Source organism: Mauremys reevesii, linkage group 1 (genome assembly GCF_016161935.1).
Source record: "Mauremys reevesii isolate NIE-2019 linkage group 1, ASM1616193v1, whole genome shotgun sequence".
In the NCBI taxonomy this organism is placed as follows: domain Eukaryota; kingdom Metazoa; phylum Chordata; order Testudines; family Geoemydidae; genus Mauremys; species Mauremys reevesii.
The window spans coordinates 278,276,443-278,294,662 of record NC_052623.1 but is presented as its reverse complement, the minus strand read 5'-3'; the positions used below and the strand labels follow the sequence as shown (position 1 = coordinate 278,294,662).

The 18,220-nt window shown below is 45.7% G+C and overlaps 2 protein-coding genes across 9 annotated transcripts in view; one reads left to right on the top strand and one right to left on the bottom strand.

Annotated features, from left to right (window-relative positions):
* The window catches only part of CCDC38 (coiled-coil domain containing 38), a 44,260-nt gene extending 37,915 nt beyond the window's left edge, over positions 1-6,345 (bottom strand). For 2 of the 8 annotated variants that reach the window (XM_039495362.1, XM_039495416.1), the window contains exons 1-5: positions 6,228-6,345; positions 5,739-5,788; positions 2,142-2,208; positions 1,879-1,975; positions 1,479-1,573 (exon numbers count right to left, since the gene is read on the bottom strand). In XM_039495362.1, the coding sequence (XP_039351296.1) occupies positions 1,479-1,573; positions 1,879-1,945 (162 nt within the window). In that variant the 5' untranslated portion in view covers positions 1,946-1,975; positions 2,142-2,208; positions 5,739-5,788; positions 6,228-6,345. Of the gene's footprint in view, positions 1-1,478; positions 1,574-1,878; positions 1,976-2,141; positions 2,209-4,258; positions 4,430-5,738; positions 6,101-6,227 lie in introns of those variants that run through there. The other 6 variants (XM_039495401.1, XM_039495410.1, XM_039495396.1 and 3 more) reach the window with 5 other exon arrangements.
* The window catches only part of AMDHD1 (amidohydrolase domain containing 1), a 30,262-nt gene continuing 18,288 nt past the window's right edge, over positions 6,247-18,220 (top strand). Inside the window, exons 1-3 of the mRNA XM_039495425.1 lie at positions 6,247-6,853; positions 14,849-14,955; positions 17,037-17,101. Of these exons, the coding sequence (XP_039351359.1) occupies positions 6,717-6,853; positions 14,849-14,955; positions 17,037-17,101 (309 nt within the window). The 5' untranslated portion in view covers positions 6,247-6,716. The remainder of the gene's footprint in view (positions 6,854-14,848; positions 14,956-17,036; positions 17,102-18,220) is intronic.

The following is an 18,220-nucleotide window of genomic DNA, read 5'->3' as shown; positions in this document are numbered from 1 at the left end:
GTAACGCCCCGTGTGGACTCTGCAAATACAAACTTATAGGTCCCGAGTTCACACTAATGCAGGAAGTTTGCACCTGCAGTGTCCACACAGGGCAGTTACAGCGCAGGGCAGCATAGACATGCCTTGAGACATGCAAAAACACGATCTAAACTGAAGCGTCCCTAACCTCTATTTTCCAGAAGCTGGGAATGGGTGACAGGGATGGATCACTTGATGATTACCTGTTCTGTTCATTCCCTCTGAAGCACCTGGCCTTGGCCACTGTCAGAAGACAGGATCCTGGGCTAGATCGACCATTGGTCTGACCCAGTATGGTTGTTCTTATGACTACTCATATGTTTAAAGTTAGGCACATGCTTAAGTTCCTTGCTGAATTGGGATCTAAATCAGTAGGGAACTGGGGGACCTACAAAAAAATTGAACGAGACAACTTGGCAATGATGGGTGGCTTTGGAATGCTGGCCTGAGGGAGAATGTTTCATTTTCTATTCTGCTGGGTCTGAAGCATGCAAAGTTTCTGGGCACAATGGGAAGGGGGCACAGAGTTCCATCATTTTTACTTTTGTGAAGTTATGACAAAAATATTTTACACCGAGAAAGTAAGTTTTACACAAAACCTAACTGACCTGAAATAATGTGAAGTCCAAGAGTGTATAACAAATTTGCATTTGTTCTCTGGATTGGTTCCAGAAATTTAGAAACAAGTTCAGTTAAATCAAGGCAATTTCTGAATTCAGATGAGCTCAAAGGCTGTGGTCAGCCCTGATGGGTCAGTGACGTACAATACCTTTGCAGTTAGGACACAAGCTTAAAAGTACCATTCAACAAAACTCACTAACAAAAAACAATTCTCAGGACTCCCATTGTCTCCTCCTGTATGAGTGAACCGCCAATCATTTTGCAAATATTAATAAATTTAGCCATACAATAAAACAGTATGGGAAGAAAGTATTATGAATCCCATTTTACAGATGAGGAAACTGAGGCACAGAGCTATTATGTGACTTACTCAAAGTCACACAGAAAGTCTATAGCAAAGTCAGGACTACAACTCAGAATACTTTACCCCGAGTTCTGTGCCTTACCCACTAAACCATACTTCAGTTCTTAGGCTGAACGTTCTAGAAATATGCTACTAGATGACTATATCTGGGGCAGCCTGATTTTTCCACTCTTTTGAAAGCATGTACTTCCTTTGAGAAACTACTGCAGGAATATTACATATACACATCCAGCATCAGCTAAAAGATATTTAAAATGCAGTATTTACCACCATAAAAGTTTTTAACACATTGTACTAAACTGGGGAGGTGGGGGTATTTATCTGCAGACTTTTCACCACTTTGTTTTGTTTGATGAAATGAGTTCCATTCCCCCTAAACAGGGGAACTTGACAGTTATAGGTAAAGTACCTTAAATTAATAACATACATAGACTTAGCATGGGCTCTGACAATTAAACCTGACACAAACACATACCTCTTTTTTGGCCCTACACTCAATGTCTCTGTAAAGAAATGGCTTGCAGTCCACAATTGTAAAAGGAGTCTTCTTTTGATTATCAGTGTCATAGTCTATAAAAGATGAAAGGGAAAAAAATAATATTCTGACACCTTTTAAAAAAACCACCATGTAAAATTCAGTCCAAAAAGCTGTTTTAGTGGAACATTAAGCTTGTGATTCAAACTCAGGAAATTAAAAGTGTGCGTTACTTTGGCACCCTTCATTCTATCCTCTCCCGTATACATAATTCATAAGTGCTGTACTGCGAATGTCACCCTTCGAGCACAACAAGCCCCTTCTTGTAGTTGTTAAGCATTACACAAAATTCACATATGGTATTTATTTGTTTATTTTTTTAATCAAAACATTTTTTTACCAAAACTAACGCCCTGAAGTCTAGGCGTCTGGGACTGGGACGGTAGAAATAAGTCTTCTGATGCCATCCCTACTTTCTGAAATTCCTTCGGGAACTGCTGAAATAGACAAAATGGAAAAAAAGCATTAGCATTAGAATATTAAATCTGGTAAAGACTTGAGGCCAACTTGTCTTTTGGTTTATGCATAGAGACAAATTGAGTAGTAAGGCACATAATTAAATACAAACATGCACAAACACAGGTTTGGGTTTTATGCACATACATGGGTGTACTTGCAAGTTTTCTGTGAGCACAATATGAAGACCTGTTGAACACTGGACCCAAAATATCTGTGGAATAATTGAAGCAGTTTTAGCAGTACATACCACTGTGGGGTCTCTCATCAATTTCTATTTTAATGCATAAAATAGTGTCACCCGAGACTACCAGAATATCCAGCGAGAACTCCTGGAACAGCTCAGGGACATAGGATAGGATTCACAAAGTTACTCAGCTGCCTAAACCCCACACTTCGGTGCCTAAATCATAAGCACCTAAATCCCAGGTTTGGCTCCACTGAGATTCACAAAACTCCCACCCCTACTCTGTAGGGGCCTAACCTCCTGTGGCACCTATGTTTCTGCCTCTGAGCATGAGCACTGCTGCCTCACTCTAAGTGTCCAAGTGCCTATCTCCCGCCTAAGCCCCAGAGTGATTCACTAACCACATTTGCCCATCTATCTTGTGTGAGGGGCCCAAGCTGGTAGGTGTGCTTAGATGCTGCCTACCGGCTTAGGTCACATTCAAAATCCAGCCAGAGGAGAAGGTGATGGTGCTGCCACCACCCACTCTCTAACTTTTGGCTCAGTGGCTAGAGAACTCACCCAGGGTGGGGGAGACCCATATTCAACTCTCCCCTCTGCCTGAGGGAAAGAAAGGGTTTAAATGGGGTGGGAGGGTCTCCCATCTCTCAAGAGACTATTCTAATCACTGAGCTATTGGATAATCTGAAGTGGAACTCCCTCAATCTCTCCTGCTGAAGCAATTTCCCTGTGGATAAACAGAGTCACTGGAGCAGCAGGACAGAACCATGTGGGTGCCCTAACCACTAGGCTACAGAGTTAGTCTGTCTCTCTCTGGTCCAATCTAGAGTGGAACAGCTTCTACAGAAGAGATTTAGGGAGCCCCCATCAGAATATCCCAGAGCTCAATGGTTGGACCACTCTCCTGAGAAGTGGGAGACCCCTTTTCCAATCCTTTCCCCTCATCAGACAGACAAGGAAATTGAACCTGGGTCACCTGGGTTAGAGTGCTCTAACCACTGGGCTAAAAGTTATAAAGCAGGCAGCAGCAGCAGCACCTCCTCGTCTAGCCATTTGTGTGTAGTTAGGCACCTGCCTAACTCATTCTCACAAGAAAATGCCTTAAAAAGCCGCCTGACTCCAGGAGAGGGGTTCCCTGTTTATGAATTGCTAACAAAGATAGGTGCCCAAGTCCTAGCAGCAGGGAGGCGCCTACCTCTGAGAGAGAGGGTTAGGGCTTTGCAGTGCCGTAACAAGGGCGAGGCCAGTGAGGCACTTGCCCTGGGTGCGCAAAGCAGAGGGGCGCAGCTCTGCCGCAATCAGCAGCGCTTCAGCAGCAGCTCTACTGCTGCCACTTCTTCGGCAGCAATTTGGCGGCGGGTCCCTGAGTTCCTGTCAGAGAGAAGGACTTGCTGCCTAATTGCCACCACCGCTTCATTCATTCTTCGGCGGCAATTCGGCAGCAGGTCCTTCCCTCCGACAAGGACTCAGGGACCCGCTGCTGAATTGCTGCCAAAGAATGAATGAAATGGTGGCGGCAATTCGGCGGCAGATCCTTCCCTCCAGGGACTCAGGGACCTGCCGCCGAAGAGCCTGGAGCCAGCCCTTGCCTCGAGTGCAAAAATTCCTTGTTACGGCTCTGGGGCTTTGCACACACCCCTGTTGTTGGCATCTCCCATTGGCTAGCTTAGCCAGCTTCCTACTAAGTATGCTGGCTTTTCTGGATCACAGTCTAAAGCACCTATCTCTGTCCATTTATTGTATAGGGAGCCTAGGGAGCCTAGGTGCCTAACTCAGGTTTTGTGAACCACAATGTTGTTCCTGTGATTTTCTAGGCACCTAAAAGATAGGCCTCATGACCCTGAGCATCATAATGCCCAAACTCCTTTGTGAATCTAGCCCACACTCCTTTAATCCTCAACCAACCCAACAGCTAATCCACCCTCTGCTTTAAGGGGGAAAATGGTTACAAAGAAGCCCTGCCTCTCCATCATTGCCCCAGCTCACCAGTGGGGAGCATGATGCCACATCATTAAAGATTTCCAAACACTGTCAATTACTAAAGAATTTAAACTACCTTCAAAATATTTGTTCCTACCTCACAGTTTGTCTGATCTGAAGAAGAGGTTAGCTCAATAAGGCACATCCAAGAAGCCTAGCGCACCTGCCACTTTTTGTTTATATACACAAAAATGTGTTGATATTATATTTTAATCTACATGTTACAAGAAAAATATTGACAAACTGGAGGGATTCTAGAGAAGAGCAACAAAAATACTCAGGGTAATGAAGAGATCATTGTATGTAAAAAATTAAAAGAACGAAGCAATGACTAAACAGGAGAATGCAACTGTAGTCTACAAATATTTTATGGGCATACACATTAAGGAAGAAATGAGGTACTGTAATATATAGTAGTCTGCCTAAAAGTGAAAGGTTGAAACAAAGAAATGGAAAATTTAGGATGAATACCAAGAAAATCTTCCTCCCGGTGAGATGAGTTAGGCTGTGAAACAGTATCCCTGGGAAAGCTGGGAAAGCCCATTTATTCTGGGCTTCTAAAAGTAGAATGCTTTGTCCTCCCCACTGGACAAAGCATTAGTGTACGGGTAGTATGGAACAATCCTGCATTATCAGGGAGATGGGATGGATGATCTAATAAGTCTTGTGCACCTCTAAGGTTTGAGAATGTTGTAGAATCCTGGAAGATGGTTGGCTGGCAAGAAGATACATTTATATTGACCTACCAACAGCACAAGGAGAACATGGGGAAAGATTTCAAACTTAAGTCCTTAAAGTTAGATTTTGGCACTGAAATAAAAATTGCCCAATTTCCAGGGGTGTTGAGCACCTGCAGAGCTCCAATTGACCTTAGTGGAATTTGTAAGTGCTCAATTCTTCTGGAAATAAGGCCACTTTCATTTAGGTCTAAATATGAAATTAGAAACCTAACTTTAGACACCTAGGTTAGAAGATTTTGTCCACAGCATTGTATTGTTCTCTTTTCTTTGAAGAGAGAACACCTAAAATGTTCATTTTGTGAGTAAAAGTTCCTACTAAAACTCTCCTGTCTCCAGCTCTATAGGGGCAGTAAAATCTAACATTTATTTTTAATCTTGGTGGAAATCAGATAAATGATAAATTCCCTAACCAAGTTTGGCAAGAGGCATCTGGCACACATGGGGCTGGATTCCTGTGACTCTGGGCAGGTCAGGAACTTTAAGGGTGAACATTCCAAATTAGGAACCAAAACATTCCAGGCGCCTCAGTCTAACTGTAACATGAAAATAAGCAGATGATATCTGCATTTCCATTCCCACCACAAAGCAGGATTAACCGGCCACTTGGGGGATTTGCCTAACAAGGGGAAATCTCCGGCTGGCACAGAGCCAGTATAGGACATGTGGCCAGAACCGCACTTCCACTCTAGCAAACCCCAACCGGCAGCTTGGCCCCACTGGGAATATTACAAGCCAGTACCATTTGCAGGAGTCCTTCTGGCGGATCTCTACATTGCAATTGATGAACCCCTACCCAACTCCACGCTTGAGAGAGCACAGAGACACACAAGCACTCACGTATCAGAGGGGTAGCTGTGTTAGTCTGGATCTGTAAAAGCGGCAGAGTCCTGTGGCACCAACAAATGTATTAGAGCATAAGCTTTCGTGGGTGAATACCCACTTCATGGGATGCATGGCAAGCACATCCTGTGCAGTGCCATTAACAATCCTCAAACCACCTAAGCCAACCCCACCCCCATCCTCATCTTCATCCGGGCCCAGCAGAGCCCAGCCACTCCTGAGGACTCGCCCCAGGCTTGCTGACAACAACGGGGGTGAATTTAGTCTCGCCCCTCTGCAGTTACGCGCCTCGGAGAGAACAGGGACGTGTAGCTGGCGTTGGGCTGGGAGCCTGGGAGCGGGGCAGCAGCAAGATGGCCCCAGGCTTCTACATCGGCCGGGTTGGCCCCCTTGCCCCTCCCAGGAGAAGGGGAAGCTCCCGCCGCAAACCTCAGCTCCCCCCTCCCCCAGCCTAGACACCCCCCCCCCCAGCCGCTGCTCCCTCACCGGGCGAGGGGGCCAGGAGGGGCGCGGCCAAGCACGGGGGCAGCCGCACGGACGGGGACGGGGTCCTGCCTGGAGACTGTTGAGCCAGCGCCGCGCGGGCCCGCTCCAGCCTGGGCGCAGAACGAGAAACGCCCCTCCCCCGTGCCTCAGTTTCCCTCCCCCCTCCGCGTTCGTCCCACGCCCCGGGGGCCAGGAGGAGCCCGCGCGCCCTCTTGCCGGCGGCAGCCCTTGCAAAAGCAACCCCAGCCCAGGGGCTGGATCCTTCCCGGGCCCCGCGCAGTCAAGGAGCTTCCAGCACCGGCCCCTCCGGCCGCAGGGTGGCAGCGCTGCGGGGGGGGCGGGGCAAGAATCCAGCCGAGAAACTCCATCGCCAGCGCTGCCCCGCGCTCGGCCGCTGCCCAGGAGACTTTGAGCTGAGCGCGGGGTTCACCCCCCTCCAGTTGCTGGGCTGCTCCTGGCCTCTGCCTGGGGGGCTCTCGCTGCACCGACATGGCTGGCGAGCACAGGCTCTTGCTGCACAATGCCCAACAGCTGGTGCTCATCTGCACCAAAGGCGAGAAGTACCTGCTGCAGGCGGGCATGCAAAGCCTGGCCGTGCTGGACAATGCCAGCGTGGTGATCGGCAAGTAAGTGTGATCTGCGCGCCTGTCCCCAGAGCCCCCGGCAAGGCACGGGCCTGAACAGGCACCTGGCGTGATTCAGCCAGATCTGCTCTCCGCATTCCTGGGAGCCCTCAGGTTCAGAAAATAAAGTCTGGTGCCGCATCCAGTTATTCCTTATCTCTTTTTAAAAGGCAGATTCTTCAGTTCTGCAGGCTCGCCATCAATTCAGACAGCGACCTGGCATTTTGGGGCGATCAGATGCCACAAGTGCGTTAGAATTGAAAAGGTGTTGTTTTTTTTAAAATCTGAATCCACAATAAAATATTCCCAAATGCTTACTCATTGCTAGTTGCTGAAAATAAGGAAAAATATGTTATTCTTCGTGTTGTGGATTAATTCTGCCAAGAAGAAAAACTGCAGACTGGAATCCAGAATCTTAGCTTTTTAGTCAAGGGGATTCCAGTTGAGAAACAAAGTTACTTTGTTGTTTTAAAAAGACAAGCGTTGTCTTAAGTGTGCCAACACACTTGTGACTTAAGTTGCTATGCCTAAAACTTAAGTGTCGGAGTGCTGAAGCTGAGAGAGGACACACAAACTCTTTTTAAAAGAGTATGCTGAAAAGTAATGTAAATTATGGAATAATTATATTCTTGATACTTAGAAAATGATTTAGCCTCTGTCCTAAAAAAACTTAAGCACATAGTTAACTTTATGCAGGAGTAGACCCACTGAAGTCTTTACTCAGTGTCTAAAATTAAGTATGCAAGTAAGACTTTACAGGATCAGGACCTTAAAGCCAACATAAAAGGTAGTGTTATAAGAGGAACAAATCTACATGCCAGTATGGACTAAACCAAATTTTGTAACTAGATCCATATAACACCAAGATGACATTTTTTAAAATTCTGAAAGATCTGTGAAATTTTGTAAAGAAAAATTTTAAAAAGCATAGCTTGTAAGATAATTTAAAAGTCTGGACTTAAAACAAAGTCTTGATAGTAGTGAAAGAAATAGAATGTATATTTTAACTTTGTAAGTCAGTTGTGTTGCTAACTTTTCTTTGACAAACCAGGTCACACTGATAGTCTGACAAGATGAAAACCTGTCTTTGAAAATCCCAAAATGTAATTAAACATCTTTATAAATGTTGTTGCACATCAAATTGCTGCAACCTCATTGTCTAGGTTCCTAATGTGTCCCCCATTCCCATAGTAGCTGAGCAACAATACAAAGTTTCATAAAAGCTGAACAACATTTTAAAGTGGCTTAAAATATTTGCTGTATAGTTCATAAAAAGTCTATCTCCAGTCTGTCTAGACTCTGAGTGTATACTTTGTACATAAAAATAATTGGCTATTGTGTGTGCTGTAAAACTTATGTTTTCTTCTGTTTGGGATGTTTTGTTGTGACTAGGGTACAACAAATGTTTGAAGAGATTACTGGATTCTGTTATTATTTATTCAGGACTTGGACTATTTAATATCAAGGGCCTGGCTCTTAAGGCTATTAAGACATGTCAGCTTGTTTGTTGACAATGTTGAAATCAATTATATTTTTTCTTCTAATTTTTTAACTGTCAGTATTGATTTTCTTTTCCCCTCTGTGTTGATTTATTTTTGACTCAGACTATACAACAGGGTGAAAAGGAGATTATGATTAGTTTTAAATTAATCTTTCATAATTTTGACTACCTCAGTCAACATCCCTCTAACTATTCTCTTTTTCAGGCTAGTCTTTCTAGGCAAGTCCTGTCATGTCACTGACCACACTTTCTGCCCTCTCTGGACCTTTTCATTCTCTGCTTTAACTTTAAGTGAAGTAACCTGAACTCAATAAAGTAATTTAAATCAGGATGTACCATTGTTTTCAATATTACATTATTTTCTTTCCTTTTTTAAAATGCTCCCAATCATCCTATTTGCCTTTTTAAACTGCTACTATGTATTACACAGATGTCTTCAATGAGCTGTCTGTGCTGAGTCTCAAGTCTTTTACTCCAGTGGCTCTAAAATTGTTGTGAGAAGAGGAGACAGTGTAGAATGTTCGGTTTTTGACTGGAACCCTGGTCAAAAAGGGACCCTGGTGGCTTCAGTCAGCTCTGCTGACTGGGCCGTTAAAAGTCCGGTTGGCAGCACAGCGGGGCTAAGGCAGGCTCCCTGCCTGCCATCATTCCATGCACTGCGTGGCTCCCAGAAGCAGCAGCTTATCCCCCCCCCTCCAGCTCCTACATGTAGGGGCAGCCAGGGGGCTCCGCGTGCTGCCCCTACCCCAAGTGCTGGCTCTGCAGCTCCCATTGGTCAGGAACCGCAGCCAATGGGAGCGGCGGGGGCAGCACCTGCAGACAGGGCAGCTTGCAGAGGCACCTGGCCATTGCTCTGCATAGGATCTGGAGGGGGGAAATGCCGCTGCTTCCGGGAGCTGCTTGAGGTAAGCATTGCTGGGAGCCTGCACCCCTCATCCCCCTGCCACACCCCAACCCCCTGCCCCAGCCCGGATCCCCCTCCCACCCTCCAAACCCCTCGGTCCCAGCCCAGAGCACCCTCCTGAATCCCAACCCCCTCATCCCAAGCCCCACCCGAGAGCTCGCACCCCCAGCCAGAGCCCTCAGATCCTCCCACACCCCAACCTCCTGCCCCATCCCAGAACCCCCTCCTGCACTCCAAACCCCTCAACCCCAGCCCAGAGCCCCCTCTTGCACCCCAAACCCTTCATCCCTGGCCCCACCCCAGAGCCCGCACCCCCAGCTGGAACCTCCCACACCCAACCCCCTGCCCCAACCCACTGAAAATGAGTGAGTGAGGGTGGGTAGAGTGAGCGACAGAGGGACGGGGGATGGAGGGAGCGGAGCCTCAGAGAAAGGGCGGGGCCTCAAAGGAGGGGCGGGGCAGAGGGTGGGACAGGGGTGTTTGGTTTTGTGCGAGTTGAAAGTTGGCAACCCTATGCAGAATTGCCCCATCACCTCTAAAGCCCATGGAAGCCCCTCCTCTAAAATACCACATGATTAGGGGGGAGTGGAGTTCAATGACCAGTGTTTGGCCAAGGAAAGTCTATTCTTCCTGGTATCATCCCTAAGCAAACCTACAGGAAAATCCGTGTGGGTTTGAAAGCTAACCTTAAATACACCATCTCTTGCGGATTCCACTCCATGCTACCTACATCCTCCAAAGGGGCAAGTGTACCCTTCAGGTGTAGGCAGGGAGGCAATGACAGCATGGTTCCTCTGGAGGACAAGAATGCTCTGCAGTTACTGACTGCAGGGATGCTGTACATTGCTAACCCACAACAGTGCAGTAGTTTTAGTTAACCGAAAGAAAATAAAAACTACTGTTAATCATTAAGCATAATTAAAATGATCCCATAGTTGGACTCTCCTTCCAGATGATGTTATGGTATCCTCTCATACTGAGGATACCCCTCCAAGGGAGGGAAACCCTTGTATTAAGAAGAGACTGGTAAGAATATTGGGGGATTTGATTATTAGAAAATTAGGTAGTTGGGTTTCTGAGGCTGGCAAAACCTCATGGTAAATTGACACCTGGGTGCAAACCTCTCGAGACATGTAGATAGACTTATGGGCAGTACTGGGGAGAAGTTGGTGGTCACAGTACATGTAGGCACCAGTGACACAGGGAAAGGTAAGAGAAAGGTTGGAGAAAGGTCCTGAAGTGCTCTCAGTTCCTCAGGCAGGGGTAGTTAGGCAGAACTCAGGGTTTTGATGTATGGATGACACAATAGTGTTCAGAGGAGGGATTTATGTTTATTAGGAACTGGGGAATGTTTTGGAAAAGGAGGAGTGAATACAGGCAGGATGGGATCCACATAAACCAAAACAAAATCAGGTTGCTGGCATGTAAAATTTAAAAGGTTGTAGAGGAGTTTTTAAACTGATGGCTAGGAGAAAGCTGACAGGTGCGGATCCCATTCTGCCTGTATTCACTCCTTTTCCAAAACATTCCCCAGTTCCTAATAAACATAAATCCCTCCTCTGAACACTATTGTCTCATCCATACATCGAAACCCTGAGTTCTGCCTAACTACCCCTGCCTGAGGAACTGAACTCTGAATTTCATCTGCCATTTTGTTGCCCAGTCACCCAGTTTTGTGAGCTTTGAAACTCTTTGCAGTCAGCTTTGGGATCCACATAAACCAAAACAAAATCAGATTGCTGGCATGTAAAATTTAAAAGGTTGTAGAGGAGTTTTTAAACTGAGGGCTAGGGGAAAGCTGACAGGTGCAGAGGACAGACACATCCCTTAAGGTAGGATTAATTGAAGGGGATATTCTATGTCCTAGTAAAGAGGAGAGGATAGAAGTTGATAAAGTACAGATAGGAACTGAAAAGAAACAGAGGAAAGAGAGTTCCAGTCAAATTCTACTGAGGAAAATAGAAAGGAGCATAAACTCCGGCAAGTTAAGTGTGAAAGTGTAATCAGCCAGGCCAAAAAAGAATTTGAGGAGTAACTAGCAAGAGACACAAACACTAAGGCCTGGTCTACACTGGGGGAGGAGGTCGAACTAAGGTACGCAAGTTCAGCTACGCAAATAGCGTAGCTGAACTCGAACTACTCACCCGTCCAGACGCCGCGGGATCGAAGTCCGCGGCTCCCCCGTCGACTCCGCCACCGCCGTTCGCGGTGGTGGAGTTCCGGAGTCGACGGAAGCGCGTTCGGAGTTCGAACTATCGCGTCTAGATGAGACGCGATATATCGAACTCCGAGAAGTCGAATGCTACCCGCCGACCCGGGCGGGTAGTATAGACGTAGCCTAACAGTAAAATGTTTTTAAGTACATCAAAGCAGGAGCCTGCCAAACAGTGAGTGGAGGCACTGGATCATCAAGGTGCTAAAGGAGCACTCAAGGAAGACAAAGCTGTTGTAGAGAAGCTAAATTCATTCTTTGCCTCAGTCTTCATCCTGCATCAGTCTTCACATCCAGGGGCGGATTCAGCGGCACGCTTGCGGGAGGTCCGCCAAAGCCGCGGGACCAGCAGACCCTCCGCAGGCAAGCCGCCAAAGGCACCCTGCCTGCCGCCCTCACGGCAACCGGCAGAGTGCCCCCCGTGGCTTGCCGCCCCAGGCACGCGCTTGGCGTGCTGGTGCCTGGAGCCGCCCCTGTTCACATCCTGCAGAGGATGTGAGGGAAATTCCCACAGTTGAGCCATTCTTTTTAGGTGAGAGATCTGAGGAATTGTCCCAGGTTGAGGTGTCAGTAGAGGATGTTTTGGAACAAATTGATAAATTAAACAGTAATAAGTGACAAGATCCAGATGGGATTCACCCAAGAGTTCTGAAGGAACTCAAATACGAAATTGCAGAACTACTAACTGTGGTATGTTGCCTATTGCTTAAATTAGCTTCTGCACCAGATGACTAGCAAATAGCTAATGTCATGCTGCATTTTTAAAAAGGCTCCAGAGGCGATCCTGTCAAATACAGGCTGGTAAGCCTAACTTCAGTTCAGGGCAAATTGGTTGAAACTATAGTAAAGAACAGAATTATCAGACACATAGATGAACACAGTATGTTGGGGAAGAGTCAAGGGAAATCATGCCTCACAAATCTGTTAGAACTATCTGAGGAGGGTCAACAAGCACGTGAACATGAGTAATCGAGTTATTATAGTGTATTGGGACTTTCAGAAAGCCTTTGACAATGTCCCTCACCAAAAGCTCTTAAGGAAAGTAAGCAGTCATGGGATAAGAGGAAAGGTCCTCTCATGTATCAATAACTGGTTAATAGAGTGGAAAACAAGGATAGGAATAAATGGTCAGTTTTCACAGTGGAGAGAGGTAAATAGCAGGGTCCCCCAAGGGTCTGCATGGGAACAGTACTGTTCAACATATTCATACATGATCTGGAAAAAGGAGTAAATAGTGAGGTGACAAAGTCTGCAGACAATACAAAATAACTCAAGATAGTTAAGTCCAAAGTTGACAGCAAAGAGTTTCAAAGCTCACAAAACTGGGTGACTGGGCAACAAAATGGCAGATGAAATTCAGAGTTGGTAAATGCAAAGTAATGCACATTGGAAACCATAATCCCAACTATACATACAAAATGATGGGGGACTAAATTAGCTGTTACCACTCAAAAAAGAGATCTTGGAGTCATCTTGGATAGTTCTCTGAAAACATCCACTCAATGTGCAGCGGCAGTCAAAAAAGCAAACAGAATGTTGGGAATCATTAAGAAAGGGATAGAAAATAAAACAAAAATGGTATCATAATGCCACTATATAAATCCATGGTATGCTCAAACCTTGAATACGTTGTGCAGTTCTGGTCTTCCCATCTCAAAAAAGATACATTAGAAATCGAAAAGGTACAGAGAAGGGCAACAAAAATCACTAGGGGTATGGAACAGCTTCCATATGAGGAGAGAGGAAAAAGACTGGGATTTTTCAGCTAAGAAAAGAGACAACTAAGGGGGGATATCATAGAGGTCTATAAAATCATGAATGGTATGGAGAACGTGAATAGGGAAGTGTTATTTACCCCTTCACATAACACAAGAACCAGGAGTCATCCAATTAAATTAATAGGTAGCAGGTTTAAAAGAAACATAAGGAAGTATTTCTTCATACAGTGCACAGTCAACCTGTGGAACTCATTGCCTGTGTATGTTGTGAAGGTCAAAATTATAACTGGGCTTAGAAAAGAATTAAATAAATTCATGGAGGATAGGTCTGTCCATGGCTATTAGCCAAGGTGGTCAGAGATGCAACCCCATGCTCTGGGTGGCCCTAAACTTCTGACTGCCGGAAGCTGGGACTGGATGACAGGGGATGGGTCACTTGATAAATTGCCCTGTTCATTCACTCTGAAGCATCTGCCACCAGCAACTGTCAGAAGACAGGATATTAGGCTAGAGGGACCAATAGTCTGACCCAGTATTGCTATTCTTGTGGCCATGGAATTCTGTCAAAAAAATGGAAAGTTCAGTTATTGAGTGAGATTTGGCAGGGTGGTGGTGGTGGTCTTGCAATGGTCAAAATTAGTATGTTTGACAGGTTGAGTGGAAAATAACAAAGACCTGAATGTCTGATGAGGAAGAAAAATGTATTGATATAAAATAGCTCATCCAAGTGGAAAATGTAACCTTTGTAATTGGCCAAATTGCATAAGACCTCAGGTAATGTGCTTCCGAGCTGCCAGCTCAGCAAATTAAAGCTGCCTGAGCAGAGCTGTCGCATATGCACCAAATATACAGAGAGGAAGGACTAGCTACTTTGGGGACTGCGCACCGTGTCTTGGTACACTTGGTAAGGTTCCTGTAATGGTCACAGCATTTTCAAGGCAAGAATACCACTAAATTCATTCATGGAGAGTGGAACAAGGGAACTGCAACGTGACATTCAATTATACTAAAAAATCCATAATAACATCAGACCAAGGCCTTAAATCTTACACGTAATATACCATTTTGTTGCCAAACGAAGAGCATCAGTTAATGATTTATCTTGTGGCAAAAAGAAAATCAATGTTTTGGTCATATTTAAAATATATTTTTTCTCTCTCTGTTATAATATACATATATATGGAAGACAGGTTATACTGGGCTAGATGGTCCATTGGTCTGACCTGGTACGGCCATTTTTTTCTTCTTACATTCTTATTTCAGTAACATAAGAACAATTTGAGGATACTGTTGCTTTGGTAATAAGAGTACACTGGGCTAATGCATACATTGGCATTTGCCTTTGAGTTACAGGATACATACAGATATTACTTCATAAACAGAAAGGACCCACAACTTATCATCCTAAGGGAACAATGATGGCAGGGCATGGGAATGGCCGAGGCTTCACAGACACTTTGAGGTCCACTGGATTTCCTCATAGATCTCAAGGCATCCACATGATTAGCAACAATCGACCCTGTCCATTTTCAGAGTCCTGCAAACAATGACCCCATCACATCTCTGAAAGGGTGATGATTCAGGAGCACCTAAATACAACTTGCTGAGTTTGCTTTTTAAACAAACTCACTCAGACTTGTTTGTGCATTGTTTGTTTTTGCAGAGATGGCTGTGTAAAAGCTGTAGGCCATGCAGATGCTATTCGCCGGCAATTTTCAGAAGCATCATTTGAAAAAACTATTGACTGTTCTGGGAAATGCATATTGCCAGGTTGGTGTATTTTCTTCATGTTAATGGTGCAACTCAGAATGGCTAAACTTGTGTATAGACAAAATACAGGTTCCTCAGTTACTCAAACACTCCCCAAGCTTCTTTTCTTTGTATAGACTCATAGACTTTAAGGTCAGAAGGGACCATTATGACCTCCTGTACAATGCAGGCCACAGAATCTCACCCACCCACTCCTGTAACAAAGCCCTAACCTATGTCTGAGTTATTGAAGTCCTCAAATTGTGGTTTGAAGACCTCAAGCTGCAGAGAATCCTCCAGCAAGTGACCCGTGCCCCATGCTGCAGAGGAAGGCAAAAAACCTCCAGGGCCTCTGCCAATCTGCCCTGGAGGAAAATTCCTTCCTGACCCCAAATATGGCGATCAGTTAAACCCTGAGCATGTTGGCAAGCCATACATAAATTATGCCCTTGGGTATTTGAGCAACTAACCCCTTCCTTTCACATCATCCCCAGGCAGTTGAGACCATTTACAGTGCCTTTGCTCCCCTCTGGAGGTTCAGCTTGAATCAGATGAAGGCAGGGTCTTCTTGGTTCAGAGACCAATTCTATGCAACTCTGAGAAGGCCCCTTAGACTACTTCTCTGGCTAGCTACAATGCTTGTTGAAAAGTCTATTCATTTGGGCCTGTTTACTTTTTCATTTTCAGCTGTTCTTTCTCCTTGGGTTATTTATTCTTTTGTTGGCCAGTTTTTTGTTTGGCAGAGTGATTGTCTCTCTCTCAGCCACCTATTTGTTTTCCCTGTTATTTTAACTTTTGTAAAGTACCCAGATAAAAAATACTATGAACGTCTCTGTTATGTAATACTTTAAGGCCTAGACTGGCACTTCACCTGGAGCCCTGAATAAGGGGCAGCATGTAGCTATTTCCACCCCTCACCCTGTCCTGGAACAGTCCAAGCAGGTAATTGTGACTATAAAGCGTCACATAGGGCTATTCCTGGCTTCCCTCTTGCTCTAGGGGAAAGGAATCTGAGGAGGATCCGCAGATTATAAGGGCGAAAGGGACCATCATGATTATCCAGTCTGACCTCTTGTGTAACACAGGCCATAGAACTTCCCTGAATTAATTCCTGTTTGAACTAGAACATATCTTTTAGAAAAACACCCAGTCTGGATTTTAAAATTGCCAGTGATGGAGAGTCCACCACAACTCTTGGTAAATTGTTCCAATGGTTAATTATCCTCTACTCTCCTAATCCAATAACAAGTTACTTCCCACTCCACACTAGCTCAGGTGAGTTGGTTGGCATGTTGAAGTGGCAGAGTCAAAGCTCCACAAATTCCCCACCCTTTTCGTTCCCCTCCCTGTCTACTCATGGAGCCTAGTCTCCCCACCCTGCACACAGACTGGTGATTTGGATCAAAGTCAATGGGACTTAGGTGCTTCTGAAAATTTTACACAGTGTAAAGTAAATCAAGTGTCTTGTATTTATGAACTGGCATTTAAGCTGCTAGACGTGTTCTCTGACAGGGACTCTGGCACTCACCCAGACTAATTTCACTGTCTTTACACAGGAAAAGCTCCCACTCAAGTCAGTGGTCTATTACTAGGATAAGTGCCACAGGATTAAGCCCAATATATGCAGCTTGCACTTTTAAAGGGACATCAGCATGAAATCTAATTGGTGGGTTTGAAGTGAGTTGAAATTATTTCAGGGTATACACCTCCTTGTAAGTCCTCCTGCCAATTTTCCTGTTTTTAAGAAATGTTTCTCTCTCTCCTGTTACTGTGTGAAAGACCCAGACAAACAAAATGGGAGAATGACTGACAGACTTACTATACAGGAGAAACAGTTTAACTCTACACCAAGTGCGACCAGATAGGCTAAAACACCCTGGAAAAAAAAATTTCTTGAATATCTTGATTATAGTAATCAGAGGTGTTTTTTGCAATAATATGAGGTAAAAACATTTTTCAAACAGAAGTATAGCATGGTACGGGTTTTTTCTTCAGTTGATACTGTCCCTTTAAATTTGCTTGCACTTTCTCGATTTTTTCCTTTTCCCAAAGAATGAAATTTTGCAATGTGTATTTATTTTATTATTGTTGGGTTTTTTTAGGTTTGGTAGATGCACATACCCATCCAGTGTGGGCTGGTGACAGGGTCCATGAGTTTGCAATGAAGGTAATTTCACATAATTACAGAGTTGTTGTTTTTTTCTCATATTTGCTTTCATACACAACCATCTCTGCTTTCTCCACACTTCTATTTCTCATCTCCGGAAAGTAAGATCAATTACTTCCTATGTAATTTAGGATGGGAGAGGAAGCAACGGCTTTTGGAGACCAAGAACAGAGAAAGAGAGAGGGTTGAAGCCAAAGGAAAAGAAATGGGGAAACAAGGAGCAAGAGGAAGAAGGAAAGAGAGAGAAATCCGGTGGTGGAGGGGAAATGAAATAGGGGAGACAGAAGTAAGAGAACAAAACTTATAAAAGGGAGATAAAATGACAGTGAGTGTAAGAGTCCGGTGTGAGGGCTCGGCCCTCTCAGGTGCGGCTGGGAGCCAGGCCGCCTCACTACGCAAGGCTAGGAAGCAGTTCAATCTCCAGAGTCCGAGCCCTAGGTCAGGGTGAGGCAGTAAATAGTAGTACACGAGCTCAGGCCCTCAGGCACGGCTGAGCCAAACTAACAGTAGTTAAGGCCCCAGCCCTAGGTCAGGGCGGGGCAACAAACAGTAGTTCGTAGGCTCAGACCCCCAGGCAGGAGCTGAGCAAACAAAGTCAGTAACGCCCAAGCCCTAGGTCGGGGCGGGGCAACAAGCAAAAGTTCAGAGGCTCAGGTCCTCAGGCAGGAGCTGAGCAACACTGGTAAGTCCAGGCTTCTAGGCCTGAGTGTGGGTGTGAAGGGGAGACTGCCACCCGTGAGTGGGGTGGCAGGGGGGACACAGGCCCCCCCACTCCACTGTGTCCTAGCCCAGGGCCCTAACAGCGGCAGTTAGTCTGCTGCTGTGTCGGTGGGGTCCTGACCGCAACACACTGACATTGGCTCGAAGTCGGCTGTAGCCAGACTGGGGTCAGCTACCCCCGGGCTACTTCCCATCTCCCCCTCCATTGGTACCTGCGCATCTCTAGCGTCCTCCGCCATGTCCCAGACCATGGGCTCCTCGGGGCTCTGGGCGCTGACTAGGTCGGGCTGCTCCTCAGGACGCGGGGCGAGGGGACGCTCAGGCAGCTCCTCGGGGTACCGGGCTCAGGGAAGGCTCGGCCAGTCCTCCTCAGGGTACCGGGCTCGGGGAAGGCTCGGC